Genomic DNA, 27,585 nt, shown 5'->3' on the forward strand with positions numbered 1-27,585 from the left:
AAAATTAGCCATAATTTCACCAACACTAACTGTTGCTGGTATAGTATGAGTCGAATTCAGTCATAATACCCATCGTACACAGTTGCAAAATGTGGGTGGAAAAGACTCAGGAGCACATTGCCTGCAACGCAATCACCAACATCTATTCTTTACCGACTCTGTCCCTCGACGCCATCGAAGTAGGAAAACTTAGGAGGGCGCATCACGTCACGCAGCCAGCCTTGGTATACGAACGCCCTCTGAAGCCAATATATTGCTCAATACAAAGAAGTAGGGACATCCTGCGGTAGCGAATAATACAAGTCTTTAACGTCAATTGAGCAGGCTAGGTACCGGTGTCGTGGCATTCCAAAACTCTGAAGCCAGCAGTGTCAATTGGACGCGTGACTTCTTGCGTCAAGATCGCGCAAGAAGTGAGATTTGCCGAGACATTGGGGCTTAGAGCCCGGTAGTTTTTAATCGAAGCGTGCCTGTCTGGCGCAGTTCGGCCAGCTCGTGAAGCGGGCTCAAAACCAGAACATAACCGTGACAACAAGCATACCTCTGGCGTTTTGATCACGTTTCGGGCCGACACCGTAGCGCTCCTAAATGTTTTTTTTTCTGCCTTCATGCTCGACGCACCGTCGCATCACAGGGCTGGGCAGACACGAGCCTGCACGGCGCGGTGCAAATCCCGACACCCAACATGGACGCCCTGGCCAGCATGTCTGTTGTGCTGAACAACTATTACGTTCAGCAGGAGTGCACACCTTCGAGGGCATCGCTGATGACCGGTCTGTTTCCGATTCACCACGGTAAGGAACACTGATTTCTTGTTCTTTTTTTTCGTCCTGGATAGCGACCTCACTCATGGTGTGCTTACTCACATCCTCAGCAAACGTGCGTTAATCCTGTTTGATTGAGCGCACACAAGCCACGAAAGCACGAAATGAACAGTCGCGTAGTAAAAAAGAACGCTGTACGCGCGCTCTTTTTCTACTCTATTCGCCGCTAGAAACTACAGGAACAACGATGGAAGAGCATCTGTGACTCGCTGGATCCCCGCAAGCCTTTGTCCCCCGTATGGAGGACTCTTCAAGGCATTCACTCACATCCGCAACAGCGTCATCCCTTCGCTGCGCTGGCACTACATCAACGTCGCTCACAGCTTGAGGTCTCTGGTGAATTTTGTGCCAAGATCGCTGGGGACATCGCTATACCGACCGACCTGTTACCACATGACGTTCCGGTTGCACGAGATCAGCAAATGGAGGTTCCATTCTCTATGGAAGAACTTCATGCAGCACTGAACACGTGCAGGCGCTCGTCGTCCCCAGGTCCAGATGGAGTGACCTATGCTGCCTTACGTCACCTGGGTCCGAAGGCACAACGCTGTCTCCTGGACATATTCAATCAATCTTGGCATGATGGCGAAGTCCCCGACGAGTGGAAGTGCAGCCGCCTGGTGCCTTTGTTGAAGCCCGGAAAGTCTCCGCTGGATTTGGCATCATACCGGCCCATCGCACTAGCAAGCTGCGTCGGCAAGGTCATGGAGAGGATGCTGCTGACACGCATGGAATGGTACCTCGAACATTATAACATCTATCCTGATGCTATGGCTGGCTTTCGACGGGGTCGATCTTCAATCGACAGCGTCATTGACTTGGTGACCTCCGTTCAGCAGCAGAAAGCTAAGAAGCGGCTGTCGGTAGCACTGTTCTTAGACGTGAAAGGTGCCTATGACAACGTGACCCACGAGGCCGTTCTCGAAGCTCTCGAAGCAGCAGAACTTGGAGGTCACGTCTTTCGATGGGTAAGAAGCTACCTCACAAAGAGATCCATGTTCGTCCTAACAGAAGATGGGCCTACGAATAAGCATTTCACAAGTCGTGGGGTGCCACAAGGTGGCGTGCTGAGCTCGAGTCTTTTCAACCTAGTTCTGGTGGGGCTCACCGAAACGCTGCCACAGACGGCTAATATATCTCTCTGCGCTGACGATATCTGCATCTGGGCGTCCGGCGTGACACGGCCTCAAGTGCGCGCAAGAATACAGAAGGCGGCAACCTTGACATCTGCATACCTTCGCCAGCAAGGTTTGACTATCGCTACAGAAAAATGTGCAGCAGTGGCATTTACACGCAAACCGATGTCTTTCTACCCAGTGTGCATCGAAGGCCAATCAATTGCTTATAAGAGCAGCCATAGATTCCTAGGTGTCATTGTGGATCGCGACCTAACCTGGAGTCCCCATGTCGCACATCTGAAGAGAAAACTGATATGCATTGAGAACATATTTAAGTTCGTTGCCGGAAAATCATGGGGACCATCCGTGCATTCAATGCTGCAGCTTTATACAGCCCTCTTTATCGGATTTCTACGGTACAGCCTTCCTGCCCTGTCCAACACGTGCAAGACTAACATCCGTGCACTACAGAGCGTGCAAGCCCAAGCACTTCGGACATATCTTGGCCTTCCAAGATGCTCATCGACAGTTGCAACTATCGCTATCGGACAAGAACAGCCGGTCGCAACTCATATCATCGTTGAGACGCTGAGAGCGTACATACGGCATTTGTCACGGCTACCGTCACATCATTTAGCGTGTTTGCCAGCGCGGAGGCCCCATGCTTCATTCTGCGGTATTGTGACAAAACACTACGACATATTACCACCTGGCTTCAAACCTGCGATGCGTCCGGCATCTGCGTTGTGGACTGACGTGTGCTTATCGGTTCCTGGAATCGTTAAGAAGGCACGCATGTCACCGCTAGCCCTGAAGCAGTTGTCTTTGCGTCTGTTGGAAGAAACCTACATTGATCGCAACCATGTTTACACTGATGGCTCCACTAATTCCAACAGCTCTACCGGAGCGGTGGTTGTTCCATCTGATGACGTACTGTTACTGTTCAAGTTTTCTCACATCACGACGTCGACAGCCGCAGAGCTCGCAGCGCTTCAAGGTGCGGTCAAGTACATCCTGCAGCAGCCACCTAATCGATGGGCCATCTTTTGCGACTCCAGGTCAGCCTTACAAACACTACGGTTTGCTTTACGGCACGGATTACACGAACAAACCGTGTACGAGATGTTGGCAAGCACTCGAGGAAGAACATGATATTATATTTCAATGGTTGCCGACATAGGCGTGCGAAGGGGGGGGGGGGCAAGGGGGGCGAGAAGGGGGGGCGCAAAGTCAGCCCTATACATTGTAGGGGGGGCGAGAAGAGGGGCGCAAAGGCAGCCGCATACATTGACATAATAGGGATGGGGGGGCGCTGCGACGAACCTTCGCCCCCCCTGAAGGGGAACCCTGCGCACGCTTATGGTTGCCGAGTCATTGCGGAATTGTCGGCAATGATCGCGCGGATGAAGCTGCACGATCGGCTCATGACCAAGATCTGCGGACACCCATACCACTCTTGAGAACAGACGCCGCGTGGCGACTACGAGCACTTGCACGCCGTATCACTCTTCTGCAATGGAATACGCCGGGTTTCTCCAACGCGCGCCTGTATTCGATTGACCCAAATTTGCAACTTCGTTTGCCACCAGGGCTCTCAAGACGCGATGCAACTTTACTGTGCCGCATGTGGTTGGGCGTGGCATTTACGAATGCGTATTCGTGTCTCATTGGAATGGCCAGCAGTGCGGCATGCAACATTTGCGCCTGCGAGGAGACGCTTGAACACATTCTATGCCACTGCCCATCATACCAAGCTCAACGACGTAGTATGGAAGTCAAGCTCCGTCACCTGGACTCAAGACCGCTGACAGAAAAGATGATCTTGGGACCTTGGCCTACGGTCTCGCATACGCGCAAGGCCACGAAAGCCCTCTTGTGCTTCTTGAGGACCACCGGACTTCACGAGCGCCTGTGAACTAACAGCGCGAGTTCGTGTTGTGTAGTTCATCTATCCCTTTCTTGCTCTTCTTCTTTCTTCTTTACCCTTTCTTTTCTATTATTCCCCCTTCCCCCACCCCAAGTGCAGGGTAGCCAACCGAGCCAAAGCTTGGTTAACCTCCCTGCCTTTCCTCTTCGTATCTCTCTCTCTCTCTCTGCTAGAAAAGTGATCTCTACCAACTGTTATAAATTGCTGTTCTACATGCCAAACAGCGTTGTACTGATGAAATTCGGGCGAGCTCGTGATGCATGGTCAACCACAGCGCAACTACCGAGACTTGTGTTACAGCGCATTGTGTGTCCTCCTTCTTATCGTCCTCGTCTCGGTAGTTGCGCTGTGGTTCACCATAAATTAACGCGTTAGGCTAACAGTGAAGGAACAACGACATTCTCACAAAAAAGTTGTCTCTTCATGCTAGCCATGGCACACCATGTGTTGTCTTGACTCGCCCTTGTGGTCCTTCCTCTATCATCGTTTGTCCTGCTTTCCATTGCCTAGCCTGCCTCAGCTGAATTTTCAGTTTACGTCTTTGTTGGAAGTCATGGGTGCTCCACGTTTTCATGATCAACTCGCAGGCCTACACTATCCCTTGATGCCGGCTTCGACATCCGGCCTGCCCCTGCAAATGAAGTTATTGCCTGAACATTTGAAGGACCTGGGATACGAAACGCATATGGTTGGAAAGGTACGGGGCCATATTGTGTCACTGATGGTGTACGTTGAAGAAAACCTATGTTGCCGGTTTTCAATAACAAAGAAAAAAGAAAGTGGAGACGACCCATAAGTTCCTGTCTTCGGTGTGTGGTAGTTGCACACGTAACTCTGCGTTCGTGTGCTCTTGTGTATTCTTTGGGTTTACTTCGTGCTTCGTTGCACTGACGAAGAGGATCTCAGAGGCCACGTAGAGAGAAGCGCGTCGGTGCGACCTGGTCCGCGAGGTGCGGGACAGATCCCAGCTGCTCACAAGAAAAGCGTATCCTCTTTCAATGAACTCATTCAATTAATTGTGATAATTCATCGGTACAAATAATTTTTTCTTATCTTTGTAAACTTATGTGCGGATATCACATGTATCCAATATAACTATGAACTTGAAACAGGACCATCGATTTCGTACCAGCTTTATCTTTTAATCACATTACCTGAATGATATCCCATTATATGAATATTCGGGAAACCGGAAGTAAGTGCTCTACCGGAAATGCTTAGAAGAGAAACCAGAGTGTCACTCGGTGCCCGTGCCACTAATAAGCGCTAATTTTCTGCGGTGGCTGGGTGCGTCCTGGTCTATTACAACTGGGAAATGGCCGTAAAGCTACTCACACGACATTTTGGTGTATTTCGAACGGGAATTGCGAGCTCAGGTAGCGTCAACTTAACCACTATGGCAACACGGCGCCACGAGGAAAGCTCATGTTTCCACACGCTATTATTAAATCTCCACGCCGTACCGTTACGCTTAGATATATAGCTGTGAGTCTGTTCACCTTTCTTGTATCCGTAGCTCGCACACCCTAAATATTTTGTCATTGCAATCTAGAAGTGACTTGTACAAGCATAGTTTTTCAGAGCGCAGTTCTTAGGCGCCCGTTCCTGCGTTGAGCAGCGTCGCCGTTGCCGTCGCTGGCGCAACCGATAGTCATGAAAAAAATCCACAGCATATCCACGGGGACCAGAGCACGCATCTGCAACGCAGTGAGGGATCTTTCTGAGAACTAGAGGTGGCTACGACAGCGCCATCTAGTGAACACTCCAAGAACTAGAGGTGGCTACCTACTACTACTACATACTACAGAGGAGGGACAGACCCACACCCCTAAGGAGCTTCGCCCCTAAAAGTAATCGATAGACATGAGCAAACAAGATGAGAAAAAAAAATACGCAGGATTGAATTGGAGTTTAACCTCGGCCCTCTGCGTGACAGACGAGTATTCTACAGAGCCACGCTTGTGCGGCAAACTCCTTTGCAAAAATACACTATACAAGCGTAATGTCGGGCAAGGCATCGCGTTAACCTATGTTATATAGCGTGACAGAAGAGTAAAATAACAACCAGTCATCACACAATGCTAATTGCGCAATGAGTGTGTGGTTTAATGCTTCCCACCCACTGCAAAGTGCTCAGCCATAATGCTTCATCGTCCTCAGTCATATGCAGCACCAACAAAGTGCACTTAATACCTTACAGATGTGTAGGGGGTACCTCGCTTATCCACAGAAAGACGAACAATGGCGTAGTGGGTGGTGTCCTACATCACAAAAATTTATGATTTATGGCGTAGTCGATACCTTGCGGACAGCCAAAACTTCAAACACAGCTGGCTTTGCCCAAACACGAAGCTGCGCTCAGAATTCGCATTAGGCAGTATCGCAACCGTCGGTGAATTTTTGCCCTCGACAATTGAACGCTGGAATGCATTTGTCGGAAATGTTCGCTTTTTGTGCATGACCGATTTTCTGTGTGAAGTTGACATGGGGTGTTAAACCACACCTGCTATAGGCCACGATAGGCGTACTTTTCCTTGCTTTTAACTGGTGTACTTTAAATTTGTCACTATAGTCGGATACATACTTAGAAGTCCGCGGCATTTTCCTCCTCAAAGGTGGATGTGCACAAGCCTGCACCAAGGGGTTCACATTCCAGACAAACGTCACAAGCCGGATGGCCGGTGACACCGCCTTAGGGAACATTGCCGAGTGCATGAGCGGTACTAATTTTTTCATCGCGGAGGCGATCGGCTGCCCCGCTTCGGTCGTCTAGGCGAGGCCTCTCCGGACTTCTTAAGTTGTATCCCACTGTAGATTATTAAGGCAAAAATCTTAGATGCCTCATGAAACGCGAATAGTGACCGTCGGCGTCAACAAGAACGGTCCAAAAATATCACGTGACCGAAGATGACGACATGGGACGTCATCTGTGACGCCAACATGACATTACAAATTACCAAGATATATGACGTCGCCATGACGTCATCGCCTAAAATGACGTCACATGACGTCATCACAGGACATCTTCGCTTGGTCAAGGATGGGCCGATACGGCACTGCATGCGCGACGTGAGGCGCAGAAAGCTTCAGATGTGGTGGGGAAGTGTTTCACTGCAGAAAACAGGCGTAACAGCATAACGGATAAGAGGTCAAACAGGAATGGCCCATGTCGTAATTCACACTGAGGAAATCAACTCGCCCCAGTTACACACCGCGAAAACTGTATAAACTTGGGTAGCAGAGCTGCGCATTCGGCTGTCTCTGCTGACGCTTGGCTTGTGTTTGAGTCGAAGCTGCGGGCTCGCCTATCTTTGTTGGCGCTCGGCTTGTGCCTGAGCCTTCCAAAGCCGAGGGTTACCTCGCATTCGCTGGCGTTAAGGCTCCGCTTCTCTCTTTCGTAGACCTTCATCTAACTCCCAGCGCTGGCTCGGACACACGAGTTAGGCCTTCTGCGACGCTGGCGTTCAGGGGCAAGCAAGCGCTGGCGTTCCAATCGTGCAGCCTGCTGAGCGTTCAATGCGGGAACGGAAACCTTCTTTTGTGATGCAGACGCGCCTTTCTAGACCTATATTGGTCCTCCGTTCTTAGGAAAATAAATTGAAATTGACGTTTTTTGGTTCATTTTCGTACTTTGAGCTTGGCGCCAATCGACGCTATGAAACGACGTGACGCGACAGTCCGGGCCTCTAAAGTTATCCGCACTTAAAAATGGACATGGGCAGGTCACGTAATGAGTAGGATATGCAACCTATAGTAAGAGCGATTGAATGAGTACCAAGGTGTAGGAAACGCAGCCAAGAATGGCAGAAAGCTAGGTGGGGAAACGAAATTAAAAAAAAATGTTCGGCTGCGTGTTGCGCTCAGTAAAACGTGTAGGCAACAATAATATGGTAATTGTTGGGGTTTCAAATCGCAAAACAACGAAACGATTATCAGGGACGCTGTAGTGGAGGGCTCCGGAAATTTCGACCGCCTGGTGTTCTTGAATGTACACCTAAATTTAAGTACACGCGTCTCTATAGGATTTCGCCTCCATTGAGATACGGCCGCCGCGGCCGGGATTCGCTCCCGCGACCTTCGGGCAAGCAGTTGAGCACCACAACCACCAGGTGAAGGCGAAAGCCTGCTGCACAGTTGGTATGCATCAGGTTAACCAATCGGTTACAAGACCTCTTGCTAGACATAACGGACCGCAGCGTGAGAAACGCGCATTAAATTACCTTTACGCTCTGATAGTATCGCACTTATTCCTCCCCATCTGAAGCTTTCTGCACTTCACGTGGTGTTGTACGACCTCTGGGATCAGCACACAGCGGACTAAGAAATGATGCCATGTGATAAGGTCGTGATGTGACGTCACGATGATTGCGTCACGGTGATGTGACGTCATGCCGTCACATGATGACTTCGCAATAATAATATCTTGGGTTTAACGTCCTAGAACCACGATGTGATTATGAGAGACGCCGTAGTGGAGGGCTCCGGAAATTTCGACCACTTGGGGTTCTTTAACGTGCACCTAAATCTAAGTACACGGGCCTCAAACCTTTTCGCCTCCATCGAAAATGCAGCTGCCACGGCCGGGATTCGACCCCGCGACCTTCGGCTCAGCAGTCGAGCGCCATAACCATTAGACCACCGTGGCGGGGCGATGACTTCGCAACAAGATGTTATTAGTGACATAGAGGCCACGTGGGTAGTTCGCTCCTTTCGCCGGCCGTGTTTCGCTCAAGGCGCCGCTGAACGATGCAATTAACGCTTTCCCCTTATAATTTGCAGGCATGAAGTTGAATCACCTCGCACTGAATAGGGTATAATCGTAGATCGTACAGAGAGGTGGTCGCCCCGCAATGGACTTAACTAGGATGATGACTTTTCCACTGATTTAGCCCGCCATTACAAAGCAATGAAGTTGGTGTAAAGGACGCGGTATACTGAATGTCTAGGACGCAGAAACGCAGATGATAATTCATAGCAATGGAAGAATTTCTGTATTCAAAACTCACATGTAGCCTTGCGCACTCGCCTAGGACGACTCGAAGGCGAAGCCACCTTCTACTTCTCAGTAGATGTGTTGATCTTCCCCTGCACCTCTCCCAAGGCTTTCTGCACCTAACATGGTTTGCACTGCCTCCAGGATCCGAGGCATTGCAAGCTTTGTGCACATCACCTGGTATTGCAATGCCTCCGTGATCAGCCCACCTTTTAACAAGCGAGACGTCATGTGGTGACGTTACACATTTTCCTATCTATGACGTCACGATGACGTCACTTGGCGATGTAGTGACGTGATGATGATTTTCTGCATCACTCGTGTAGACGCCGCCGCCACGGGACGCCCAACGCCGACGGTCAATTGTCATGTTTAATGAGGCATCTAAGGCTGTCGTCTTGAAAACTAGCCGTAATCCTTTTGTTTTTCTGGGACAATACGTCAGAGGTTGTGTGATGGGAAGTGCCGTATAACTCGCGTTCGATGCTTTTATTTCTGGGCAGTGGCACTTGGGATACAGCAGCTTTAACGCGACGCCCACCAGGCGTGGTTTCGACAGCTTTTACGGCTACCTCAATGGTTTCAACGATTACTATCAGCACCTGTTGGAATACGTGAGTACCTTGAAGCGCGCCCTTATCTACTTGACACTCGAAACGGGCAGTGCGCATTCGCTACCATAGTGCACGGTGAGTCTTAAAGGGGCCCTGTAACACTTTTCCAAGTAATCATCGAATGACCTCATCATTGTGCTTTATTGCCTCAAGAATCGATTGGCCGCCATTTTTAAAATCCGTCAAGTACGAGCGAAATTACAAGGATTTGTCGCACGCTCTGAACGCTTCCTCTCTCCTTTCGTCCCAGCGAGCGCGCTCAAAGCTATATAGGCAAGGGGGGTATAATCATGAGGCAAGTACCGACATCCGTACAACAGCGGGCTTCATTACCTTGAGCACTTTGTTTTCTTGTTTTCTTTGAACGCGCGGCCCACAGTCAGTGTGATCACGAGGACGTTGGTGTAATTCTAAAGTGTAACACTATAGAGCGCGGCGCGGGAACGTCACGGCACACGGCGGCAGCCGCGGTAACTATGGGGCTCACAATGTTCAAATCAGTCAATGGCTGATTCCATGTGCTTTTGTGTATGTCACGCAGTTGATTTTGGGTATAAGGCATCATTTGTGGAGAGAAGAGCGAGCGATTTCCAGCTGTCTTTGAAATTTATTTGTAAATTCAATTCCGCGTACTGCGTTATAATGTTTGGCTCGCATAATCGCAGAAGCCTACGGATCGATAGCATTTCCTGACCACGTTCAAAATGTGTTTCAGCGCCCCATTATTTCGGACTTATCAAGTATTTTGCGTCGCATTATTATGTCATGCCTTTGGCGCAAAAAGCCCCTGCAAGGATATTTTATATGCACGCAGAGGATATGACATACGATTCTCACCAATTATCATTCGCCCGTCGTGCTCTGTCTATGTGTGTGTGTGTGTTCTTGTCGTGAATCCTTTGCGTTTCAACGGTGCGTTGCAAGTATCGAGCTGCTTGTCGACCTTCGTGTGACATTCTAATTTCTTGTTAATTCTAATTTGTTGCTATCGCATTCGCTGCTTCGCCGTTGCGGCGAAACAGTAACTTTTTTTGGTCAGTATATTTTCATATGTGTTCTGCATGTCCGTACTTATTTAAGTGTTATTTCTCCTTATGTAGAGAGAACACAAACTTCCAAGCGTTGATTCTAGTTCCATCCACTGGCGTATAGCAGCCGGAAGGAGGGGGGAGGGTTGGGGGTCCGACCTCTACCCTTTGGAATTTTGCAAAATTGCATCTACAGTCTGAATCATATTTGTCTAGAGCGGCCAGGCGGCCGCTTAAGCCGCCGGTTTTTGCAAAATACATTCAGGGATCGACGCCGTAATGATACCAACATAGTCGTACCCCATGCTGGATACTTGTGCTATATCATTCAAGCATGAATGGAAGCTTCTAGCTAACGCGAGGTAGCAGCTGCGTACGGCGCCAGAGTCCACAGCCGCGCGCTCAATCGCTCTAGACGAGTGCGATTTAGACTGTAAACCAGGCCCGTAGCCTGGGGGGGGGGGGGGGGGGGCACCCCCCCCCCAGAAATTTCGATGCCACATGGTGTTTTATCGAAAATAAATCATGAAAATAGGCGTTTTTCTCAAATAGTCAAGGCTTACAGCAAGTGCCCCCCCCCCCCCCCGAAAAAAATTCCTGGCTACGGGCCTGCTGTAAACATGTACACGCACACATACAAACACTACCCATGAACGTGCAAAAAGGCTAGTTAAACTCCCTCCTCTCCTCCTAGCTCCCGAAAATAAATTCTGACTACGCCCCACGTTCTGTCAGAATTTCGGTAAATAAGAAAAGCTACTATCATCATCGCCATTCATAGGAGCCCACCACCGCCTTCGTACAAGTGCAGTAAGTATAGCGGCGATATTTCAGAACAAAACGTTGGACACATGCAATACCATCGAGCTTGTCAACCAATCGCAGGGCGATCACAAGGGACTCGACTTCTGGAACAACACTGAGCCGCTTCCGCTGGAGGACGACACCTACGCCACGACGCGATTCGCAGAGCGGGCCAGATCTATCATTCGAAACAGAGACAAATCCAAGGCAAGAAAAAAATTTTGTTCCTTTCGCTAACAAAATAAAAATAAAATAAAAATGAAACCAGTTCCACGGCTGTGAAATCTGAGTAAACAGCTGAGCTGGCCAGCAAGTGCCGCCACCTGGCGAACGCAGATTGAGTTAGTTTTAAATCTTTCTTCTCCTTTATTTTTCATGTTTCTTTCTTTCTTTATCTGTTTCTGCATCTTCTCCTCTCTTTGATCTTTCTTTATCTCTTTCTATATTGCTCTCTCCTCCTTTCCCTCACTTCTCTTTCCCACACATTGCTATGCTATAGTGTACATGATTATGCTATGGTTTACCCTCTCACCTCCTCTTTTTCTTCATTCTTTGCCTCCTTCTCGCCCTGACATCAGTCCTAAGCCTCACTTCCCTTTCCCACCCTCTTGCTATACTATATTATGCACGGCTATTCTATGCTGGGAGCTTTCTGTGGTGCATACCCGCCGAGTTTTCGCATCTGACGCCGGTCAAACCATAAGCTTAAAAAATATATCGCAGCTCGCACTAAGCCGCGTAAGGCTGCGTCACAGCAGAGCTGGTGGGCAAATTTCAGCTTATCTTGTTCACCATCTGTACAGAATGCTTGGGCTGTCACTGAGTGCGTGCCGGTTCATGATGACGATAATCTTGTATCACAGCACACTGCAAACCTCGGCCATAACAGCTCTGCTGTTAAAAGATACACCAGGCTAAGATAAGTGTACCGAACAAGAAGTGACAACCACTGATCTCCACTAGGTTTGCTGGATGGTGGTGGTGAAAAGCATTTATTTACAAGGAGAGGCGTGGGACTACTTTAGAGGTTCCTACAGACTAGGTGGAGTTGCAATTCCGGGACTCCATTGGTTGAAGCCGCCGCCCTGGCTCTCTGCACCAAGGCCTGTTGGGCCCGAAGGTCCGAGCAGCCGAGCAGGGCCGCCTACCAGTCCTCTCGTGTAGGATTCGGGTGAGGAGTAAGGGCTGAGTTGTTTTGACAGGCCCACACCATGTGGTAGGTGCCCGCTTCCTCCCCACAGTGCTGGCACTGTCCTGTGACCATAGGGTCGAAATGTTTTATGATTGCAGGACATAACATTGTGTTAGTCTGGAGTCTTAATAGGATGCGCTCATCTGCTTTCTTCAACACCCTGCGCTTTGCCGCTGTTACGGCCGGGCGTGCGCAGGGCCACCGGAAGTTTAAGGGCTCGTCCCGGAAGTGGGTCGTCTGCTGCGCTTCTCAGCCGCCGATTAGCGTTCGTTTTGGCTTGTAGTTCACTCCTTATTGCATTTTTGAAGACGTAATTTTATTCCAGACTACTAATACTATGCTACAGACATGCGACGCGAATATGAAGCAGAATGTAGCAGAGAAAAGGAAGGAAAAGGTCCCTTGTGTCTTGGTTTTAGCGGACAAGGCGCCGCTCGAATCGGATTCACGCTGGCGAGCGGACACTACGTCCGGTGTAAATATGCACGTCTTACAATAAATTAACAGTCATAAAATCACTTAGCCGACAATCAACCAGCGCTCACGAAAAGACGATAAGCGAGTTCGGTATCAACGCGAAAGAAGCTGACCGGCACAGAAGTTTCGGTTATGGGGCTGCTGCATGCTGAGAATAAAAATAACCTGCAGTGACTGCGCTGCTTGCCCATGTTATAACATAAAAAAACGAATACATTAGAACCCTTCGCAGTACTGTAAGCAAAAGTATGCAAATATATTCGTAAACAGGGCGTAGTGAAAGTGTTACCCAGGCTAAGTTTTGCTGGATTATGAATAATTTCTGGGTAGCTACGATCCGAAATTACGATATATTAATGAATCACGCCAGGGAATTACCCAGGAATTTTTTTCGGGGGGGTGCTGGTGCGAAGAACGGCTAACTTTGACAATTGGTGGTCGCTGTGCAGGCGTGCAAGTATGTTAGTATCGCCCGAAAAGTTAAAGCATGAGAAAATTTCGGGGAGTGTGAGAACCCCCTCAACCCCCCCTCAGTTACGGCCCTGAATCAGGCTTACAGCAGGGCTCCGAATAAGTTCGACCACCTGGGATTCTCTCACATGCACTCACATCGCACAGTACACGGACCTCGGCATTTCGCCTCCATCGAATGTGACCGCCGAGGCCGGAATCGAACCCGCGCATTTCGGGTCGGCAGCCGAGCACCATAGCCACAGAGCCACCACGGCGACAGTTCTGCTCTAGAGAAAAAACTTATGGCTTGATGAACACACACATTGCTAGTTCTGAGGGACAATAACCCAGTCCGCACATTAGTGCCTATTGGAAACCGACATTTTTCTACTTTGATTCGCCAAGTGGTTACAGCTTTTATCGAAAATTTTAGCAAATGCTGTACAGTTTACGTAACAAAAGCAGGCATTTTTGGCGAAATGCGAACGACATCAGGCCAAACGTTGCAGCAGCTACACTTGCCCGGCGGCCATTTGCCGAACTTCCGGGACGAGTGCTCTAATTTCCGGTGACCGTCCGCCGGAGAGCTCGAAGCGCCATCCAGCAAACCTCGTAGAGATCAGTGGTGACAACAGTTCGAATGTAAGCGTTCTTCACCCTGAAAACTCGGTTTTTAGGTATTCGAAATGGCTTACTTGAGCAATTCATTTGTATGGGCAAAAATGCATTGCTTGGAAACTAATCTATTACAAGAGAATTCAGTTGCGTGCACAGCGTCGGAAGGCAGCCAGCGCGGTGCGCAGGTCGAATGCTCCGATAGCTAAAACAAGGCTATTTGCAGTTGTTCCCTAATTTCCTGCGATCAGATGAACTACTAAAGCGCCGCGTTGGATGGTGACACAACATACAGGGCCTGTATAAAGATTATAGGGAACAATTTTTTTCCTGACGTGACTATAGCGCACCTCGCTCGCAACGCGCATGCACTGTGGCGGAAGATGCAACCTTTAATAGGCGCCAAGTGCCAGCGAGCGTTTGTTGAGGCTAGATTGTGTTTTTAGAGTGCCTCTGTCGAGTGGCTCGGTGCAAGCGCATAATGCAGCGAACGATTGAACAGCTGTACCATTGAACATCAAATTTTGTGTTAGCCTGACAATACCTGACTACCTGACGATAAACGACACCGCGACGATTAGCAACCCCCTCACAGCCCCGACTTGACACCAATCGACTATTTCCTATTACCAAAAGTGAAGTCCGCCCTCAAAGGGCACCACCAAAGCACCCTAGGTACCATGGTGCTTGTATATGTGCTCTTAAAAGACCTTCCGAAACCCGGCTACTGGGGGCCTTCGAGTGGCGGAAAAGCCGTCAGCAAAAGCGGGTCGGTGCTCAAGAGATGTACTTTGAAGACTATCGAGGCAATATAGCAATATCCCTAATAAACCTATATTTCCGCAACTTTTCTCGATACTTTTTATACAGACACTGTATTCCGCATACACCTCAGGACAAAAGCAGGCGTAACGTACGTGAGCCTATGAGAAGTCTACTTCAGGATTCACAGCTACAATGCACGCATCCGCTCGCAGCCCATGTTCCTGTACCTGGCTGAACAGGCCACGCACAGCGCCTACTCGCCGGTGTCGCTTCAGGCTCCAGACGCCAACGTTGAGAAGTTTACCTATATCGGCGACCAAAACAGGGCCATTTATGCTGGTACGTCTCAATTGTGGACTACTTAAAACTGAAATGATCTTTATTTCCTATGTGTACAGCGTACCAGTTAACATCAGACTTGTAGACGTTACAGAATATAAGTAACCGATTACGATTACAGTTACTTCTCTTAAAATGCAATTGATTACAGTGGCTAGTTACAGCACCAGAAAAGTAACTGAGCAATTACAGCAATGTAATCGCTTACTTTTGCGTTACTTTCCTTCAAATTTTTATTGCCGTAACACAATAACAAAAGTTTACTCAAGCTACGACTAACCACTGTGGATTGCATGGCGGAGAGAATGCTTGTGCGAAGGCTTGGAGGCTTACTGTGGCTCCTGTGATATAGTGTTACACGTTGTTAACTTTCAAGAGGAGCTTTTTAGGGGCGAAGCACCTTAGAGCCGAGCCTTGTACCCCCCGCGTCCAGCGTAGCTGTGGTTTGCACGGAGTCCGCTAGGGGCGCTGCGGTAGCAGCGCTCGCGCCCGGTCAGGTCTCTGGTTTGAATGGCGACCGCTAGGGGTGCGTTATGCTCTCATGCATTTCATATGACCATAAACATCCAACAACAACCAGGGGGACGTGTATAGACCTCGTCTTCGCTAACCGATTACATGTAACGCGTTACGTACAACTCTGACTTAACATAAATATCACGCGAGATGTGCAAGCGTGATAAATATGAGAGTAAACACCGAATTCACGTTTAATTAACAATTACTTGTAGTGTACCGACATAAATGTGACCTATTTTAATTGCAAAGGATACCTTTCCGCTTTAGCGTTTTTGTTATGAATATATTTGCGCTTACCAACTGCGTTTAAGGGCTGTGAGTTTTAAAATGTGTTTTAAGTGTTCCCTATATCGTAGTTCTCTCGACTGTTCATATCGTTCAAGTTATCTGATCGCGATTTAAAAAAAAAATAGGGGCCCGTTTTCACAAGTTGTTTTTTTATGGTAACACTCGTGTTTGTATCGAGCCAACCATTTAATAACAATATCTGGGTTTTAACGTCTGAAAACCACAACATCATTATGGGAGACGCCGTAGTGGAGGGCTCCGGACATTACGACCACCTGGGTATTCTTTAACGTGCACCTAAGTCTAAGCACACTGGCCTGAGACATTTTCGCCTCCATCGAAAATGTAGCCGCCGCGGCCGGGATTCGATTCCGCGACTTTCGGGTCAGCAGTCGAGCGGCATAACAACGAGACCACCGTGGCGGGGCGGCCAACCATTTGCGTTAATTGACATTTTATTATCGAAGGTGAAGGCAAAGCGCTGCAATTTTGACCACGAGTTTAATATTAGAGGGTTTTAGTGAGACGCCACGCAAAACGCTATAATATAGTGGGGCCAGACTGCGCACGGTCTGAACGTAATACAATTTTGCAAGTTCGTCGAAGCGAAAGGGGAGAAAAAGGTCTTCAAGAGTGGGGCAAATTCCTGTGATTCCTGTCGTAATTGACGGATTCGAAATCGGTGAATACTACAGTGTTTGCCGCAATCGATTCGTGAGACGATAGATTCCTATAGTGAGGTCATTCAGTGTTACTTGAAGAAGCATAGCAGGGTCCCTTTCACTCACTTGTAAGTTTCATTATTCTAAATGTATTGCCTTAATTTCAGCCGCTCGCTTGCAAGTTTTGTTTTTATCCTTCTATCACTTTCAGTCCCTTTTTTGTATTGGTAGGGCGCATTGGTGATAAGCTTTCATGTAGTATATAGTCTGCGCTTGTCCCTGTCTTTCACAGTCTTTCATGCTCCAGTTCCGCACTCTAAGGGCGCATCTTAAGTGATCACCTCTAGCCACGCTGCGCTGTGCATGTGTATAGTGTGGGTTTTCCACATTTGTGCTTTCTCTCTCTCTCTCTCTCTCTCGCCTCGGTAATCGGGGCGTGCCCGGTGATCGAAGCCACGTTCAGGATGATGGTCACGGTGATGTGTGGCTGAGCCATTTGTATCGGGCGGGCAAATCTAACCTGTCCTAGGCAAATAATCGGTAGAACAAGAAAAGAAAGGCAAATGCACTCCACAGATAGCATAAGTTTGCAGTTAGTGTGCGCGACCTCATATTTCCACAACTTGAACTCCTATTCCGCTGCATTGTGCGCCAGCATTGCACCATGCTTGTTTTGGTGGTGCGGACTGCCGCATAGTTCGCTGCACCAACTGCTCCGTCGCCTGCATGTACTTGCGCAGAGTCACCTAAGTTGCGCAAGTAGGTTCTGGTTCATGATGTATAACAGCGCGAAGGTCAAGGGACGGTAGTCCTGTCCGTTCCTAATCTCTTTTCTACTGTCCCTTGTTCGTTGCGCTGTTCAACAACACGAACTGGTGTATCTGAACAAGAACCGGGTCCACCTGCGGTCGTTTTTTAGACGTAAGCGGCCCTCATGGTCTAGCCTGCTGCAAGTTTCTCAAGCCTCCTACGACGAACATCTAACCACTCCTTGAATGGCCTCTATGGCTACTCATTTGTGGCCGCCCAAGGCCGGTCGACCGATATTTCGCTGCCCTCGTTTCAGCCACTGTCTAGTATGCTTGATCCTAAAGCATAGCAGCGCAATTACCTTAGTCGGTACGCTACCACGGCAGCTCAGTACGCCTGTGAAGACTACGAAATTCTTGATTTTACAAAAGTTTGTGCATTCCACGTCAACCTTAAAACACGGAGGTTTTGACCCTATATCATTTATTTATCTATTTATCTGCATTCGCATTCAAGGAATGGTAGACGCCCTGGACCAGTCGATCGGCTCCCTGATGGAGGCGCTGGAAGAGGCTGGAATGCTGAGTAACACCCTGCTCGTATTCAGCGCGGACAACGGCGCTCTCCCGTACGGGCCCGGCCAGAACTACGGCTTCAATTGGCCCCTGCGAGGCACGAAACTCAGCCTTTGGGAAGGCTCCCTCCGAGCCGCGGCTTTTGTATGGAGCCCCTTGCTGGACAATAGCCCTCGCGTAAGCACCGACCTCATGCACGTGAGCGACTGGCTGCCCACGCTCTATTCGGCTGCCGGTGAGTCCCAGAATGGCTTGGTTTTATCTGAACGAAAAAAAAAAGCGCGAAGACTGGACAGAACAAAAGGAGCACACGCACCGAGCGCGAAGTATCAACGCAGCGTAGTTTATTGCTACCAGAAAATATATAGGAAGTAAATGTGTAGAAAGTAAAGTATTTAGGAAAATAACGTAAACTCTCTGCATAGACGGAACTAATTTGCTGCAGCTAAAATGATACACACGTGCCTAATTAACAATAACTGATTCATTGCTGCATTTGAGATTTAACATACATGTGTTTCAGCATTAGGAGGTCCCCCCATCAGTTCTCAGAACTATGGGACCTCCGAATATAATACATATCACTAATTATGTTACATTGTAAAGAAACTGAATAAATTGAATAAATTCAATTAACTTGGTAGTTTTTACTGGAGGGGAGTCCTTTATATGATAAATGTTGCTGGGCGTCAGATTTTATGGCATACCTTTTTCTTTGAGAAATCGCAAAACATGCACGTTATAACAGACATTCATCATCGAATTTTAACGGCGATATCAAAACTGGCCGCGCACGGCGCCCAGGACACGCGGCCACTCTGTGACGTCAGATCGGAACCACCCGTGACGAGGGAGTGACGAACCTCGAATCAAGGCGCGTCGCCTTGGTTATGACTGTCCTAGTTAGCTTACTGTCCTAAACATGATGTACCGTCGCTGCATTCTCTTCACCACGCCTTATAGGGGCCCTGCAACACTTTTTAGGGGCGAAGCTCCTTAGAGTGTGGGTCGTTCCCTCCTGTGTAGTAGTAGTATGTAGCCACCTCGCTCGATCGGCAACGGGCGAGCGCCGATCAGTAAAGTCCCCCCCTCCCCCATCTTTTGCCTCGCGACGCCGACGCTCCGCGCTCGCTGCGTTGCAGATGCGTGCTCTAGTCGCAGATGAGTGCCCTAGTGCTCTAGTCGCATAGCGTCGCAATTCCAGTGCAGCCTGAGAAACACAAGGGTCTTTAGGGAAGGAAGTGGAAACTTTCAAGCGCTCGCATTTCTTTGTTATACACAATATTAATGAGAACTAACCGACAATAATGCCAAGGAAAGTATAGGGGACGTTATTAGCAGTAAATGTAATGTAAATGTGAAGAAAGAAAAGTGGGAGAAAAGATAGCTTGCCGCGGGCAGGGACCGAACCTGCGACCTTCGAATAACGCGTCCGATGCTCTACCAACTGAGCTACCGCGGTGGCCATCCCCCGTACACTTTATGGGGTATATATGCGTATTTGAACGTGGGAGCGTCAGTCAGTGCCGCCATGAGCCAGGACGGCGAGTGTGGAACACTCTTTTTCTGCCTGTTGGCGTCACGTTGCACCTGAACTTATTACGAGATGGCAGCTGATTAATAATCCCTCGCATACTACCTGAAAGCATCAAGTCTGACAGAACGAGACCGTCGCTATGAATGAAGGAAAGAAGTGTAAATTTCAAGGGCTCGTTTTTCTTTGTTATACACAATATTAATGAGAACTAACAGACAATAATGCCTAGGAAAGTATAGGGGACGTTATTAGTAGTAAATGTAAAGAAAGAAAAGGGCACGAAAAGATAGCTTGCCGCGGGCAGGGACCGAACCTGCGACCTCCGAATCTTGACATTTACATTACATTTACTACTAATAACGTCCCCTATACTTTCCTTGCCATTATTGCCTGTTTGTTCTCATTATTACTACGGTCTTTAGAATTACGTAACTTTGTAATTTCTGGTAAAGGAGCACACCACCTAATACTTACGCATTGATGTTGCGCCTCAGATATGCGTAATATTTTTGCTTTTTGATCGACAATGTTCGCAAGTATGAACGCAGCTACCAGTTCAAGATGGCTCGGCGTTCAGCAAGTGCTTAAACTTGGGCCGGGTGGCTGAATCGTGTGACACACAGACGGACGGAGAGACCAAAATGCCTGCATTCAAATATCCCAATAAAGGCTATCGTCTTAAAGAAAAGAAAGTGCTCAAGGTCATGAAGCGCTTTGACGAATGGGCGTTGATTCTTGTCCCCCCCCCCTCCCCCGCGTATATTTCAGAGCGCTCGCTGGTACGAAAGGAGCGAGAAAACGCTTGAAACGTGAGACAAATCTCCGTAACTCCTGTCGTACTTGACGCACTCTAAGCATGTTTGCGGCATTCGATTCGTGAAGCAATACACTCTTTTATTGAAGACATTCGACGATTACTTGGAGAATTGTTGCGGGGCCCCTTTAGACGGAGTTAAGGCTGTGTATAGTGATAGCGACGTGTCGACTGCTTGATACAGGAGGTGACATCGAAGGGCTTGGCAATATAGATGGCGTGGACATGTGGCAGGCCTTGCACATGGTAGGGCTGTCGCCACGCACGGAGTTACTGCACGACATCGATGCGGATGCCGGAACAGCGGCCATTCGTTACGAAGACTACAAGCTGGTTGTGGGAAGCTACGGAGACCCATGGGACGGACGTTACGAGGTTCATTCGTTTCCTACCTTCGTTCTGTATTTGTTTTTTTTTTCTTTTAACATGCGTGTAAGATTTATACTGTTGTCTTCTGGCCATTTGGACCGACCGACCCGTAATGCAACCACGCGTGACGTGACGTCATGCACCCACACACGCGACTTACATTCGTAGACAGGATACACATAAATGAACTTTCAGAGGCACTTAGGTTACCTTACGCGCGTTGATCGCTAAAGCAGTAGCGCCCACCCAAAAACACGGACCGGGCCGGGTCAGGCCGGGAGAAGTAGTTTCAAAGGCAGGCCCGGGCCGGGCCCGGGTCTGAAGCTCCGGGCTTAGATTCGAGCCCGGGTTTGAGGTGGCGGGCTCGGGTCGGGCCGGGCTTGGACGTTGCTGATTTTTCAAGGGGACTTTAAAGGGAAACAGTGATTCGGTTTAGACTGATAAAGTGTACTCTTAGAACTCGAACGGTCATTAATTTCAGCATCATAAGTTTATCAATACAGGAAAAAAATCAAGGTCAAAGCTAGATTTTTTAAATTTCGCAACGCAATCTGCGCTCGTAACGTCTGGGATTTCAAGCTGCGTTTGTCGTATTTTGGAAAGATTGGCTCAAGGAAATTTCCTGAAACTTGGTATTTTAGGTCTATGGCCCTCTGAGAGGTCAATTTTCTTCATTTTTGCAGATGAGAATCTGCGTAGGCTCCAGCAGACGCCGCAGAATCTATGACATCATGGCGTTTGCTGTGCGAATATCAAGGTGGCCTCGCCACCCGCATTTTCTTTTTGCGCATCTTCTTTTTGCGCCAAGTGCCCTCGCGTTACCTCGCCATCGCACTGGAAGTAAGTGGCGCTTTCGCAAAAAAGAAAAGAAAAGAAAGTGATCAAGTTCAGAACGTGCGCTGACGAACATACGTGGCTTCTTGACTCCTTGTCATAACACCCCCCCCCCCCCCCCTCTATGCATCGCTTTCAGCGCTCTCGCTGATACAAAAGGAGAGATACAGCGCTTAAATCGTGCGGCAAATCTGTGACTCCGCTCGCACTTATCGGATTCTAAAAATTTTTTGCGGCAGTCGATTCGTGAGGCAATAAACTAATTTAATGAAGTCATTCGATCATTACTCGGAAAAGTGTTGGAGGACCCCTTTAAGGACGGCAACAAACGTGCTCACGGAGAAGTGCCCGCAGGTGATCGGCAGCAGTGGACCTCAGAGGGACCTGGACGAAATGCAGGCGGAATCAAGGACAGCGCGTGTTCTCAGTCGATTCTACCATGACCCGAGACTGGTAGAGCGTGGAAGCAGCGAATGGAGGCGGGAGGCGACGGTCGACTGCGGACGGGACGCAAGCACGACGAATTTCGCCTCCGGTGAGCCGAGCTACCTGTACAACTTGAAAGAGGACCCCTGCGAACTGCACAACCTGGCCAACGAAAGCTCAAAGGTAGGATGCACATAAAAAGTGTTAACAGGGTTCCTGATCGCATGCTGACACGACTTGACGGCGAGAGCCATTACATCTACATTATTAACGCAATTTCAATTACTCTCAATCACCCTTACTTACTTTCAGTTATTCTCAATTGCACACAATTACGTTGAATTAATTTCAGCTAAACGAAACCAGCAGAAAATAAAGCCAAGGAAAGCACAACCGGTATTATTTGTTGTTGTTTAACTGTATTTTCTTACTGCAGTAGAAGTATAAAAAGTCACAGTTTCGCCGCAAGGACGAAACAATGAATGCGATAGCAACAAGTTAGAATATCACACTAAGAACGGCAGGCTGCTGGAAATTTTCAGCGGGCTGGTCAAGCACTAAGGACGCACGAAAAGAACACGCACAGGACGAGCGCGAACTAAGAACTACAGCTGTCATAGCGCGACACTTTCAGTGCTCAAACACAAAGAAGGACGCACGAAAAGAACGCAGAGGTATACGCAGGACGAGCGCGTACTGACTGTCACAGTTGTTACTTTGTGTTTGAGCACCGCGCTGCAAGTGTCGACTACGCACAACAGACTAGCCCCTACTTTGAAGAAGCCTTGAAGAAGACAAGTCCACTTGAAACGTCGGCTCGAGCACCCACTCAGTATTTACGGATTTTTTCATAGCCCTTACTTTGGCTCTTCTAGCTAGCACGCAAACACGGCCGCTGCAGTGAGCGAAGTGACCTTCGTGGGGCATCTTCAAGGGAAACTTCGCAGTGAAAGCACAAGACGTACAAACCTCCCCTCCTCAAGAGATGAACGCGCGAGCACGGGCGACCACGCGCTGTAGGGCAAATAAATGTCGGACGCTCGCAACGTCACTAAAACGCTTGACACGGCCATCCTACCTCCTGCAAAACAGGAACGGGAAGATGACCTTTGATGATGATGAATGTGTGACCAATTACCATTTGTACCGAGTGGACTCGGTATTGGTGTTCTAGCCCAATAAAAATTTGTAATAAATACGCACATATTCAGGAGGCACATAACTCCAGCACTGTGCGTGTATTTCGTGTCCTGCCACCACATCCCGTTTCCACAACACCCTACGTATCTAGCATAGCAGCTACCGCCCCGTCAAAAGAGTGCTCTTTGCGCCATCTCGTGGGTGATTCAACACGCCGAAGCACCTCCGAGGTCTGCGTGCCATCAGCGGTAAATGGTGTGTGTATAAAGAGCTTGTGGTTAGTGTACTAGAGGACGCATGGTGTGTGGCAGAAGTGAATAACACAGCTCGCGGCAAAGCGAGAGGTCACAAATCCCCAGGCTAGTGCTTCCAAAAAATTTTCTCGTGTTATTTATTGTTCTTTGCGGCTATATATATATATATATATATATATATATATATATATATATATATATATATATATATATATATATATATATATATATATATATATATATATATATATATATATATATATATATATATATATATATATATTTATATATATGACATGACGGCGACGGCAAGAACTCGCCCGCCGAGAGTCTCTATATAAAAGCTATCGCAATAAAACAAAACAAATGTCCTCTATGCTTTCCTTGGCTCGAATGTCTGTTGGTTTGATTTAGTTGCGTACAACAAAGCAACGAGCCCGTCTAACAATTCATATTCCGTCGTTGGATTGTTCTCAGCTACGTTCAATTACCTCCTTGTCACATTAAGGTACCTTTCAGTCACTCCCACTTACTGTCATTTACTTCCGATTTCCTCTCAATTACACTCACTTAATTGCTCTCAGTCAATAATTACTTCACTTTGTAACGATTTAGGGATTTTAGGCGTCTTTTATGACGCATGCAACCATGAAGCGTGCCGGCTTGATCCTTTCAACCATTTGTTTCGACGCCGACGCAGACTTCTCGCGTTTGATGAGGCACAGAAAGGTGGACACACTACACTAAGGCATTTTCACTTTTTCAATCCTAATAAAAAGTGACAGTTTCGCCGCAAGGGTGAAGCAATGAATGCGATAGCAACAAATCGCAATATCACATGAAGAACGGCAAGCAGCTCAAAACTTGCTGCGCGCACTGCTCAAACACAAAGGACGCAGCACCAAAAGAACACACACAGAGCGAGCATGAACTAACAAGTGCCACAGCTCGAAACTTGCAGGACGCAGCTCAAACAAAAAACAGGACGCATGAAAAGAACGCACAGGTATGCACGGGACGAGCGCGAACTAACTGCCACAGTTGTTGCTTTAACTAGCCCCTACTTTGGCTCTTCTAGCTAGTAGCTCACTCCTTTAGCAAACGCGGCCGCTGCGGCCAGCGAAGTGACCGTCTCGCGGCCTGTAGCTTCAACAGAAACATTGTAGAAAGATCCAGGTGAACGTTTATATACACGTTCACTTGGATCTTTCTACATGCTCACTTGCAGTAAGAGGGGGGGGGGACAAGTGCTTGTGCAGGCAAATGCTACTGCAGAAGCACTTGCCCCGCCTCTTGCTGCAAATTAGCATGTATGTTTTTTCTGGATGAAGTGGTCATCTTCTTATTCTAATAGAAAGCCTTCCTCGCACCTCTCTACGAGCGAACGTGTATAAATTCATTGACTGTGCCCGTCAACTCCACTCTCGAAAAAGACTGGTCCCCGCTGAAAACTTGCAATAAATGTTATTTTGTGTTTTGGTGCGTGCAGCTGCACATCATATATATATATATATATATATATATATATATATATATATATATATATATATATATATATATATATATATATATATATATATATATATATATATATATATATATATATATATATATATATATATATATATATAATCATCAGCCTGTCTGCGACCACTGCAGGGCAAAGGCCTCTCCCATGTTCCGCCAATCAACCCGGTCCTGTGCTTTCTGCTGCCACGTTATACCTACAAACTTTTTAATCTCATCTACCCACCTAATTTTCTGTCTCCCCTCACGCGTTTGCCCTCTATTAGAATCCAGTCAGTTACCCTTAATGACCACCGGTTATCCTGCCGACGTGCTACGTGCCCGGCCCATATCCATTTCTTCTTCTTGATTTCAACTATGATGTCCTTAACCCCCGTTTGTTCCCAGACCCCCTCTGCTCTCTTCCTGTCTCTTATGGTTACACCTATCATTTTCCTTTGCATTGCTCGCTGCGTCGTCCTCAATTTAAGTTGAACCCTCTTTGTAAGTCTCCAGGTTTCTGCTCCGTAGGTAAGTACCGGTAAGATGCAGCTACCTTCCTCTTGAGGGATAGTGGTAGACTACCATTCATGATTTGATAATGCTAGCCGAATGAGCCCTATTCCGAACTTTTAAATAAATAAATAAACAAATATATATATATATATATATATATATATATATATATATATATATATATATATATATATATATATATATATATATATTGTGTTCAATATATTGTGTGGCAATTTTTGTGTTCTTTAATTGCTTAAATAGTATACTTTCATTAACTAACTCTCGAAGCAACAAAGCTGGGCAAAAATTCCAAAGAGAAAGTTGTTGACCGGTTTGTAAAGCGTCCGATTAGACAGTTTCTAACTTTCTATCTCTTAAGTATTAGTGCTTTCCTGCTTAATACAGAAGCCTGCGAAATACAAAGAAATACCACGTGAGGTGCCCACTTGCGCGCCTATGCGCGCGGTGACTCTAGTGCTCCCTAACGTTCCGTGTACAAACGGTAAGCTTTCCTCGCGCCGGCTCATGACAGCGATAAGCAGACGCTGTGGTTATCGCTTGTTTTGCCGCTGGCAAAAGGTGCTTCGTTGCATAGCCATCATCATCGTAGCTGCCCTGTCGAGGCACCACAACCGGATAAGTGCTGTGGTCGTTTGCATGCGGAACGTTCGGGAGCTCCGTAAGCCGGCATGTCATGTGGTAATATATAGTATTTCGCGGGCATTTATAATAAGCAGAAAAAAACACTAAAACGTAATAGATAGAAAGTTCGAAACTGTCCAATCGAATGTTTTGCGAACCAATAATATTATCGGGGGTTTAACGTCCCAAAAGCACGATATGATCATGAGAGATGCCGTATAGTGAAGGGCTCCGGCAATTTCGACCACCTGGGGGTCTTTAACGTGCACCCAAATCTAAGTACACGGGCCTCAAACATTTTCGCCTCCAGTGTTTTGCAAACCAATCTATCCCTATTGGAACATTCCGTATGGCCACTCCAATAATTCCATGTTTCAGTACACATGGAAAATATAGGGAAAACATGGATTCCGTATGGAACATATGGAACTATTGGAATGACATACGGAACGTTTCGATAAGGATAACTTTCTCATTAAAACTGTTTGCGCAGCTTTGTTGCTTCAGAAGTTACTTAATTAAAGTGGTCTAGTTATTGAAATAATCAGAACACAAGAAATTGTCTGACCTACTATAGGCAATAGTCAGCAACATCCCTTTGGTCAGTCGTCATTGAGTGCGCTTGCTTATTTTTAACTTCTGGCTAAAGACACGTGGGGCACCATATATATATATATATATATATATATATATATATATATATATATATATATATATATAGAGAGAGAGAGAGAGAGAGAGAGAGAGAGAGAGAGAAAGTGTTGCGAAGCGACGCACGCTCGTTGCCAAGGAATATCTCCTAGCATTGCGGCTCCATATTCGCTTATATTTCACAGCACCCACTGTTCTGAAACGATAATTAAGTAGAAGTTGGCATAGATCTTTTCGTGGCAAATATGTGCTCACTCATTGTTTTCTGCTTTGCGCAATTGCAGATGGTGTCCTTCTTGCTGGAGAAGTTGAGCGCCTACAGAGAGTCTGCCCGTCCCGAGATCGTCGGCGACGTAGACGAAAGGGGTTACCCCGAGAAACACAACGGCGTTTGGGCACCTTGGGAGTAACAAGAAGAAACGAAAAATAAATTACACAGCACGGCATTCTCCACTCAGAAAGCAGTGGAGCTTTGGGTTTTGCGGTTGGAATTGGGCTCCATCGCAAGATATATTTCATCGGTCGAATATCCAAGATGCAAGAAACACTAACGACTGTCGCTAACACTTTGAAATATTGGTACGTGGTTTAATTTGTTGCATTGTTTCGCTAGTCAGTCAGAAAGTGCCGTGTGAAGCCTCGTTTCGACCCATCTTGAACCTAACAACCGGAAGAGGAACCAACTTGGACCCAACACTTGCCAGAAGAAACACAGTAAAGACGTAACACAAGACACACGTAAGAAGGAAAGTAAACGTGAAGTAAATATCCAGACATGTGTAGAGTCTGTAATCATACTGCATTTATGACGTAGACACCACGCCGGCCACCGTACAACGCGTCGTACACCTTGGCTTGGTTGCAGTAAGAAAGATTTTCTATAAAAATAAATAAAAAATATATGCGTTATTCTGTGAGCAGAGTACAAGGGAGGTGTTTTTTCGCTAAGC

At 47.5% G+C, this 27,585-nt stretch overlaps 1 protein-coding gene across 1 annotated transcript; it reads left to right on the top strand.

Moving 5' to 3' along the window:
• The first annotated feature begins 640 nt into the window (after positions 1–640).
• LOC119405631 (arylsulfatase B) lies at positions 641–27,045 on the top strand. The gene is made up of 9 exons (XM_049419468.1): positions 641–794; positions 4,457–4,566; positions 9,366–9,476; positions 11,390–11,515; positions 15,023–15,149; positions 17,885–18,178; positions 20,479–20,695; positions 21,815–22,106; positions 26,920–27,045. The coding sequence occupies exons 1-9, from the start codon at positions 686–688 to the stop codon at positions 27,043–27,045; spliced, it is 1,512 nt and encodes a 503-aa protein (XP_049275425.1). The 5' UTR covers positions 641–685.
• The last annotated feature ends 540 nt before the right edge of the window (positions 27,046–27,585 follow it).

Source organism: Rhipicephalus sanguineus, chromosome 9 (assembly GCF_013339695.2).
Source record: "Rhipicephalus sanguineus isolate Rsan-2018 chromosome 9, BIME_Rsan_1.4, whole genome shotgun sequence".
Lineage (NCBI taxonomy): Eukaryota > Metazoa > Arthropoda > Arachnida > Ixodida > Ixodidae > Rhipicephalus > Rhipicephalus sanguineus.

Bases quoted from the DNA above. Each gene is read 5' to 3' on its own strand.
- LOC119405631 (XM_049419468.1), top strand. From the start codon at position 686: ATGGACGCCCTGGCCAGCATGTCTGTTGTGCTGAACAACTATTACGTT. The intron at 18,179-20,478 runs GTGAGTCCCAGA...TGCTTGATACAG, and splicing joins CACGCTCTATTCGGCTGCCG to GAGGTGACATCGAAGGGCTT. The intron at 22,107-26,919 runs GTAGGATGCACA...GCGCAATTGCAG, and splicing joins TGGCCAACGAAAGCTCAAAG to ATGGTGTCCTTCTTGCTGGA.